The sequence below is a fragment of the Humulus lupulus genome, chromosome 8, assembly GCF_963169125.1.
Source record: "Humulus lupulus chromosome 8, drHumLupu1.1, whole genome shotgun sequence".
NCBI classification, from domain to species: domain Eukaryota; kingdom Viridiplantae; phylum Streptophyta; class Magnoliopsida; order Rosales; family Cannabaceae; genus Humulus; species Humulus lupulus.
This window is the reverse complement of record NC_084800.1, coordinates 33,102,690-33,112,489: the sequence shown is the minus strand read 5'-3', so window position 1 is coordinate 33,112,489 and position 9,800 is coordinate 33,102,690. Positions and strand designations below refer to the sequence as shown.

General features: G+C 31.9%; 1 protein-coding gene across 1 annotated transcript; it reads left to right on the top strand.

The window, feature by feature from the left end:
* Positions 1–475: 475 nt before the first annotated feature.
* Positions 476–6,655, top strand: LOC133796708 (acyl-CoA hydrolase 2). Its single transcript, XM_062234341.1, has 17 exons — positions 476–633; positions 790–882; positions 1,009–1,076; positions 1,162–1,243; positions 1,526–1,572; positions 1,718–1,843; positions 2,204–2,281; positions 3,027–3,114; positions 3,561–3,673; positions 4,082–4,144; positions 4,227–4,282; positions 4,684–4,788; positions 4,956–5,012; positions 5,672–5,773; positions 5,939–5,987; positions 6,070–6,138; positions 6,247–6,655. The coding sequence occupies exons 1-17, from the start codon at positions 618–620 to the stop codon at positions 6,322–6,324; spliced, it is 1,290 nt and encodes a 429-aa protein (XP_062090325.1). The 5' UTR covers positions 476–617; the 3' UTR covers positions 6,325–6,655.
* The last annotated feature ends 3,145 nt before the right edge of the window (positions 6,656–9,800 follow it).

Sequence of the window (9,800 nt, the reverse complement as noted above, 5' to 3'; positions counted from 1 at the left end):
TTGAATTTTTATAACATTTAAAAAATGAAATAGGTTTTGATTTAGTTTTTTATTTATTTAAAATAATTTTTTACTTGGATTAAATATAAGGTAAACATAAGGAGATTTTGACGTTGATTACTCAATGTTTTTTTTTTTCTAATAAGCTTTTTTTTTTATTCCTTTATGTATTTTAAATATTATTTTTTGTTTTAATATTTTTTATTTCATTTCAAATATAAAAGAAATACAAAAAAATGAAAAAAGAGAAGGGGTATAATAATTAAATATATTTAAAGGATGAATTATATTTTATAAATACACAAAATTAGTCTCCCTCCTACCAAACACGAGCACGTGGTTGATACCTGATAGTAATTTTCACACTACTTGATTTGACAGTTGGTCTGTCGTTTGACCTAACCAGGCCATACTTCGTCGTCAATGCAAAGCCCACCTCATTGGCCAAAACCACCAAATGTCTAACTCTTTCCGTGTACCGCAACGCATTAGATGTTTCCCGTGCTCTTTCTCTTCTCCCATCTCAATTCCCAATTATAATTTATGGGTTCACTCTTCCCACTATTTTCTCCGACCATTTTTGAACTCGGAAAGAACGACCTCGCTTCAACTCAGCCATGGACTCCGAATCAGGTGAGCTTCTGAAAAGAATAATCTTATCCTCAACTTCTACTCTCCTTCTTTGCCTCCTACAAAAAATGGCTGACAAAATTCCCACTATATTTTAACGTTCTGCTGTATTGTTTGAGCTTTTTTGCTTTTGGGGTTTGATTTATTTTTCTTTTGCAGTGATTGAGTTCCTGGGCTGTGTTCCCTTGCTTCAGAGTTTACCTGGATCCTCGCTCAAGAAAATTGCTGAATTGGTCATCGTCAAAAGCTATGGTTAATCCTTTATATATATATTCTTTTCATTGTTCTCGTTCAATTTTTCTTTGATTCGAAATGGGTATTTTTCATTTTTTTTCCCAAGTGGATTGTACTGATTTTTGTAACTTGTTTTTGCGTTAGATTCTGGAGCGTTTGTTGTTCGTGAGGGTGAAGCCGGAGATGGAGTTTACTTTGTATGGGAAGGGGAGGTAGGTTATATGGTTTGTGTGTATTGTTCGTATTATGAAATGATAATTTTTGTTTGTAGAAGGTGAATATCATAGTTTTTTACAGGCTGAAGTTACCGGTCCTCTTAATTCTGGTGCGGATAATCGTTTTGATTTTCAATTGAAACGTTATGATTATTTTGGTTATGGTGAGAAACTTTATTCGTTCTTTCAGTTTTTATGTTTTGGAGAATAGATTGGCTATATTCAGTGATCTGATTACTTTTTTGTTATTGTATTGAGTATTATTTTATTGCTAGAGTTACACGAATCTTAAGGAGTACTATTTTTGTTTTTTTGTTTTTAACTTTACGTGCCTTATTATTTTTATATTTATATCCAAAATTTGCCATATGAATCGAATGGTTTGTTTATCAAGCAAATACAAGGAGCTCTATATAATTATAGAATAATGACACTTGCGTGTGTAGGTTCATCGTCATCTGTTCATCACACTGATATAATCGCTTTGTCTAAGGTACCTGCAATTATTACAATAGTGGTTTTGCCTTTACGAGTGTAAAAGTAGATTTCGTTGGCTGTTCAAATTTGCAAAATTTAGTTTTTGAGTTTTTCCTGTGTACATCATTTATGAGTTTCTGATGTGTAGTTTGTTTTTGCAGTTGACATGCCTTGTGCTTCCTCATGAGCATTGCAATCTGCTGCAATCAAAATCAATCTGGAGTGCTGATGCAACTCCTGGGTCATGCTCACTTGTAGAAAGTATATTGCATTTGGATCCGGTAGAAGTAAGTTTCTATATGTTTGCCAATTTTTTTTCTCTTTCTTCTTTCTTTAGAATTTTAACAACTTTATTAAGAATTTTTTTAACTTTTAAACAGATTTAGCTTTTGTTATTACAACAGTACTGACAATAATTGTGTCTACATTGATTGATTTACATTGTTGGTTGAGTTCTTTTTGACTTGGTTGGTTGAAGCAGGATCCTAAATTTATATATAAATAGTGTTCAGTTAGTAATTTAGAATATGGTTTTTCTTTTATATTTGACTGAAATGATCCAATATCATGAGAGATAGTTATTATTTCAGCATAGAAAAAGAGTAAGCTTTTCATCAGCTAAGATCAGCTATATGTTTGTTGTGAAGGTAAATATATTCAAGGGAATCACTTTGCCTGATGCACCAAAATTTGGGAAGGTTTTTGGAGGACAGCTAGTTGGACAGGCATGAAGAACTTAGCTCTCTTTCTTTTGCTTTGATTTTATAACTATGCAACAATTTATTACTGTGTGGTGGAAATTAAGTACAAGGATGTTGAGATATCATGATGGTTGCATAAATTGTTTGGCTACTTTCCCAAGATGCTTGATATCCTCATTTGGTGAAAAAGGAGGGTGAGAATATAAATGGTACTGTTGCATGATTTCATGGCACTTGGTTATGAATGAGAATTTTAATGAATAAGCCTCAAGAACTTGTGGAAAATTGGTTGACGAAATCCTCCTAACATTCTTCTCTTTTAACTTGTCATCCAACTATTAGTTGTTCACAATTCCTTTTGGAAAACCCCTCATGGTACTGTGCAGTTTTCATTGTGCTTCATCAACTAATATAAAATTTGCTGTGTTTCAGGTTTTTTTTTCCTTTCTCCTGATAAGGTTCAGAAATTTTTTAAGTACAGAAATATACTAAGGGCATACAAAATTCAAGGGGGATAAACAAATTAAAGTGAAAAGGCAAAAGTACATTGCCAGCTCTAGGACCTATCTGTTTTCCGCTTTTAACAAACCTTTGTACTATCTTGCCTTTGTAATTTTTCCCCCTTTTTCCCCCATTTATTTGTTTGAGAACTTGTTTATATTTGGTAAGAAGTCCTCTATGCTATATTTTCCATGTAATTTTGAGATTTTTATTCAAACACCAAAGTTATTAGCGATAGAATTCATTTAACATGACCTGTAACTTGCAGGCTTTGGCAGCAGCATCAAAGACTGTTGATTGTCGAAAGGTTGTCCATAGTTTGCATGTATATTTTCTTCTAGTTGGGGATTTTGATAGTAAGTACATTATCAATAGCCTTGCTCATGGTTACTGTTGTATATAAAGATCTCTCACTATTAGTGTATTCTATTATTCAAGAATTTCTCTTCAGGATTTGATTATGAGTATTACTCTATCTCTATCTCTGTGTAATGAGATACATGATTTTCTATTTTTGTGATATTAAGAAAAAGTAGGCTGCAAATTTATGCATTGCATTACATATTGAACTTCAAGGTTTTGACACACCCAAGTGGATTGTAAGCTTTGAATTCTTACAAATCTTCCGTAATGTAATGTAGCTGCTGGCCACATGATCAATATTTGCATGATTTAGCATGAAAGATGAAATTTTATAATCTTTTAAATTCTTTTTCCATTTATGTTTTAATTGGCTTGCCTTTTTTTTGAAGCAATATGATGAGTAATTTGGGGAACTACTATTCATTTGAATATTCTGCAGTACCAATTATATATCAAGTACACCGAATGCGTGATGGGAGAAGCTTTGCTACCCGAAGAGTAGATGCAATACAGAAAGGAATCATCATTTTCACATTGCTTGCGTCATTTCAAGTACACACTTAACTCATGCATTGGAGTTTTATTAAGATTTTTCCGTGACTTGGATTTGGATAACATTTATTTCTAGTTTTCTATAATCACCCAGCATTTTGATACTTTCCCCCACTTTAATTAAGTGTATAGCTAAAAATACATTATAGGCAAGGTTGTATGCAAAACCTACCATTCTTTACTGCAGACCAATGGTATGATTGTATCACTACACTGTTGTAATAAAATATTAAAGCAATTATAGTTGTGAGATTATACATCTTAATATTTATTGAATGCCAATTTTTAAGTTGGTCCTGCCGCCTGCCTTTATTTTGTGCTCTCTCTACCATGTGTTCTTTCTTGCAATATGCGCTATGCTACTCCAACAAAGATTTCTGGTAACATTTTCTTGAGTTGATTTTTTAGAAAGAAGAGGAAGGTTTTGATCACCAGGAATCATTAATGCCATCTGCACCTGATCCAGAGATGGTGAGTAACAGTGCTTGCTGATATATTTAAATGTTTTACTATGATTTTTTTTTGTATATTTGAACTCTTATTTTTGTTACAGCTCCTCAATATGGAAGAGCTACGAAAGGAACGAATTATGGATCCTCGTCTTCCTAGGTAGATTTCTTATCATGTTTTAAAGGTCTTTCTAGTATTCATTTCAGTTTCTGCATAAAAAGTTCACTGGTATATTCCATGACACTAGTTCTAGCTTTTGCTTAACTTTATTATTGTGGCAACAAATGTTGGTGTTGATTTGAGGTCAACATTAAAAAATAAAATAAAAAATTCACTGTTAAATTTGAAGATTTATATTAGTCATATATTGTCTATTAATGTATAAGTTTGTTGAAAGCTATTTTGATAAGTTGAGATATAATAAGCAACTGGCGTTTCCAAGCTTGCTTCATTATCTGCATGTGCTTTTGAAAAGGAATTATATTGTACACTGAACTTTCATTTCTGATATAAAGCTGTAAATTTGCTGTATTTATGATTGTGAGAATAAATTGATGCAGGGCATATCGAAACAAGGTGGCTACTAAAAACCTTGTCCCTTGGCCTATAGAGATACGTTTTTGTGAACCAAACAATTCAACCAATCAGACAAAATCTCCTCCAAGGTTTGCTTGCTTTACAGTGCTGTATAAGTTCATCTCTGGTTGAAGCCTACAAGTGCTTCTCATTTATGGGGTTGTTTGTTTGTTTAATTTCCTTAGCTCTATTTTTTGAAGAAAAAATTGGCATGTATTTACTCTTTGATTGGTACCTTTTACTAATTGTATTGCAGTTTGAAGTACTGGCTTAGAGCAAGAGGAAATCTTTCAGATGACCAAGCCTTGCATCGGTATGCAACTTGCTCTGAGTAGTGAATACATATCTAGTTTTCTGGCTGATAATGATTGCTTCATTGATATAATATCTTCAAGTAACTACATGAATTATTAAGCCCATGATAATTATATACCCTGATTGATAAAGGGGCTGTTTAGTTTGGGTTACTGTTATCACCTACCATAATCAGTGGGTTGTCTGCGAGGGAAGTAAGACAGTTTAGAAAAGTGTGATTGTCTTAATAGCTAATTTATTTAGTAATTTTGAGAGACTATATAGTCAAGAATTGGCAATTTCTGTGTATTGAGCTTTTGCTCTAGGGAGAGAACCAGGTCGCTCGAACACCTGGGTATATTTATTTCTGCTATTATATTCAATAAAACACACCCATATTTCTTTCTAAATTCTGCCTATTTCTGTCGTTGGTATCATGGGGTCTATCAGATAATTAGTCAATGACATGTTATATTTTTGTTCTCTGCCTAGGATATATCAAGTGGTCTTTATAGCAGAGATACAAAATATGTACTGAATTGGCATTTGTGTTGATTTTTAGTATCTTAGAAAATAACATAACTGAATTGCAAATTGTGTAGGAAAGCATACTTATCTTTATTCTTTGATTGGTAATTTTTTATGCACTATGATTTCTTATTATCTGTTATTCTTCAGATGTGTTGTTGCCTACGCATCAGATTTATTATTTCTTTCAATAAGTGTAAATCCTCACCGCAAAAGGGGCCTGAAGACAAGTTCAGTCAGTTTGGACCACTCGTAAGTAATTGCTCTAATATAGAATTATGGGTATTCAGGGACTTTATCATCATCTATTCAAAACAAGAGAAGCTCAAATCTCTTTCCTTCCATTTCAATTTCAGAAATGTTTAACAATATAATTTATAGACCTTTCTTCCTTGGGAAATTGTTTTTGTCTCTTAGGATGTGGTTTCATCGCACCCTTAGAGCTGATGACTGGATATTATTTGTGGTAAGTTCCTTGAAAGAAAGAAAAGAGAAGATTTCCAATCAAAATTTTGTGTTAATATGCTAATATGTGAAGTGTTTTACAGATTAACAGCCCCAATGCCTACAACGCCCGCGGCTTTGTTACAGGCCAAATGTTTAACAGAAAAGGAGAGGTATGAAGAGAGTTTGAGCATGATTTTTATGAATGAGCACAATTAAGTATCTTGGCATTCTTTTTTTCTATATCCTTTTATTGAGTTTTGGCAACTACTTTGTGGCAGCTGGTTGTGTCACTGACTCAAGAAGGGCTACTAAGGGAGAGTAGGAGGCCAGAGTTGACCATGGGATCAAAGTTATGAAGTAAGTCCAAACAAAAACAATCCAAGCCAGGGCATATAAGGAAACTGCTTTAAGAATTTATTAAGAGTATTCAAGAATTGGAGGAGTATCCTCAGTACTCTTACCAATATGCTGATTGTTAAGGTGGGCCATAGTTTTGCATAATAATCCTCTGCAGCCGTCTGGAGATTTTCACATCAGTATTCAAATACATACTAATGAAAACTAGAGCAAAATAATGAGAAGCCTGTCACATTGACTAATATATAGTTATATAATATAGCAGGGAATATCTTTTGTTATTCTTGTTTTATAAATCTTTCTGTGGTATATGCGAGGAACTTTTGGTAGTTTATAGACAATTCACCGGTGCTTTCTATCAATGATAATATTCCTTCTTGATAAACAAAACTATCATTTTAGTCAAAATATGATCAAAGTTGATGGAGGTAGGGGAAAAAAGAAACTTGAATTATAGTTTTATTCATGTCTAAATTTAACTGATTTAAGAATTAAATTACATGGATTTGTTAATTATTATATTTTCAAATAGTTTATATTTTTTTAAATTTAGATTTTAAGAACTGTTTGTTTTTATTTAGAAAAACGAGTAAGTTAAAAAACGAAAGAATTTTTTTATTGAAAAACGACATAATTCCTAAAAGACGACAGTATTCAATAGAAACTACGAGGGTGTTTGGCACCTTAACTAAAAAATTGTTTTTTGTTTTTAAAAGCTAAAAACTGTTTTTTGAAAATAAGTAGGGGTGTTTGGCATTGTTTTCAGAAAATAATTTTTAAAAACAAAGTTACAAAAAACAGAAAATTTTACGAACAACAAAAAGTTGTTTTCTGTTGTTCTCAAATTTTTTTTCCTAACTTTACTTCTTATTTTTCATCATTTTTTCTTTCAAATTATTTTATCTCATTATTTATTACAAATTTTTAAAATATTTTTCTCTTTGTAAATATATTTGTTAATTTTTTATTTAAGATTTAAAAAAAAATAAAACTAAAAAAATTATTTTTAGAAAACATTAACCAAACAACTCTTATTTTTTGAAAACTACAAAAACAGTTTTCTGTTCTCATTTCTGAGAACAAAATTTTGAAAACAAAAAACAGAATACAATGCCAAACAGGCCCTACATTATTATGGAAAACTACATCATTTCAAAAAACAATATTATTACGGAAAGCGGTACCTTTCTAAAAAACGACAGTATTCACGAGAAATGATATTTTTTTAAAAACGACATTATTCATGATAAACGGCATAAATATGGAAACGACACCTTTCTTACGAAAACGACACGAATCCTGACATTTAATAAAATCTAAATGACTATTTTCGGTGACTCACCGTTGGTTTCTTTAAATTTGTGGCATACTAAAAAATTTATTCATATATCAAAATTCAAAAGGTAATCGATTGGTATCTTAAATGATTTTAAAAGCAACAAAAATATAACTTTTAAAAATAATTATGCAGTATACTAAATAATATTATTTTCTAATAAATTATTCACGATAACTTGAAATTATAAGAGTAATTTTTTATACTATATGATAACTAATTAATATCTAAAATAGATTTGAAAGTAACGTAAAAGTATCTTAAATAATAAAATATATAAATTATATGAGTGACTAAAAAAATCTATTAAAAGTTACAATGTAGTATACTAAATTAATTTTTATTAATAAACTATATATAGTAACTTATTATACTAATTGATATATTAAGATGTTTGCAAATAAATTTTGGAGGTAACCAAAAGATACTGAAATAATATGATATAAAAATAAAGCTTTTAATAAAAAAAGTAACTAATTGGTATTTTATCGGTATTGTAAGCAATCAAAAGGTAGAAAAAACAAAAAAATATGAATGTAGGATTTCCCAATTTTTTTTTCAAAATCCGGTATAGAGCTGTAAATATGGCCTGACCCACATTTCATAATTCGGGCCAGACTGGGCCCATATTTCAATTCGTGCCGGGCCAGGGCGACCCATATTTGAAAGAGTAGGCCCAACACGACCCATAGGCCCGGCCCACTTTCCTTATTCCGGTCCAAATTTGGGACCATTTTATTATTGCCAAAAAATGTGAGGATGGAGAATTAAACCCTTCACCTCCTCCTTAACAATCAATGAACTCACCACCAATCAAAATACATTTCTTTGTTTAAATTATAGTTTTAGATATTTTTATATACTTTTTAACAATACTTTACCCAAAATTATATCAAAGATAATTATTAGAATTTGAATACCTACTAATAAATGCTAAATTTTTTAACTCACAAATCTTAAAATAAAATAATATAATTATAAAAATATAAACATTGAGAAAAATAATAAACTTTTATTACCATTTTAATTTATAAATAATTGACAAATAAAAATTTATTATCATTATTAATGTCAAAATATCAGGCTTTTTATTGTGTTGTGCTTTCGGGCTAGTTTGTTCATGCTTTTGTGTCGTGCCTTCGGGTTTGTCGTGCCGTACTCAGGCCCATGTCGTGTCGTGCTGTGCCGTGCCATGCCAATTTTCAATTCGTGTCGTGCCTGGCCCAAGCCCATATTTTTCGTGCCGTGCTAGAAAGCCCGACTCATATTTACAGCTCTAATTCGGTATGCTATGCATGACACTGGTATTTGTGTGAATAATTTGGTTGAATATATTTTTTGTAAATACTTTAGATTCTAGGTATATAATTGTAAAATTCCCTATATATTTTGCTATTTTTTTTGGACATTATATTTGCACCCCAAGAATATATAGAAACCTTATCAATTAAAAAAAAATCATTTTTAAAAATTTATCTCATTATTTTTTATGACATTCTTTAATTTTTTTTAAAAAATAATGTATAATTTTTTTAACTCTCAGAGTAGGCCCAGACCCAACTTGGGTCAAATAAATAATAATTGTCTGAAGTAGGGTGAGAAACCAGACCTGAAGGGAAGGCCTGGACCAACACCATGATCGCGAATGACCCGTATCATCTTGGATAAAGGTTATTACGGTGTCTAGCCCAGTTCAATGAACATATCCCACGATTTGAGGCCCGGATGGTATCTCTGGCTCAACCCGTGCATCCCAATTTGATGCACCAGGGTATATCCTGGATTCATCACCACGAATGGATGCCTACCCTCGAAAATGAACCTGGACTCTGCGTCCGGAAAGCACAAGACGGACACGTCATCCTGCTGACGCCATCCTTGAGAAGTTATGCAATTGGTCTCCTCAACCAACCTGCAAAATGAGTGTACACAAAAATCACAATATTGTTAGGGATTAGCACTACCACTAGTCTGACACATCCTGTCCCCCGAATCCCCATGACGGCTCACGCACGCCAGTCACTATCAACGAATAAAAGACAACTGAAGTGTCCAACTAGACTTGGGCCAGCCCAATGAGCTTTAGATTTAACATATTGGAATAGCATTTTATACTTGTATCAAGCTCTATTAGAGGGT

Excerpts from the sequence above, each read along its gene's own strand:
- LOC133796708 (XM_062234341.1), top strand. Across the intron at positions 1,244-1,525 it reads TTATGATTATTTTGGTTATG|GTTCATCGTCATCTGTTCAT; the intron begins GTGAGAAACTTT and ends TTGCGTGTGTAG. Across the intron at positions 3,115-3,560 it reads TCTAGTTGGGGATTTTGATA|TACCAATTATATATCAAGTA; the intron begins GTAAGTACATTA and ends AATATTCTGCAG.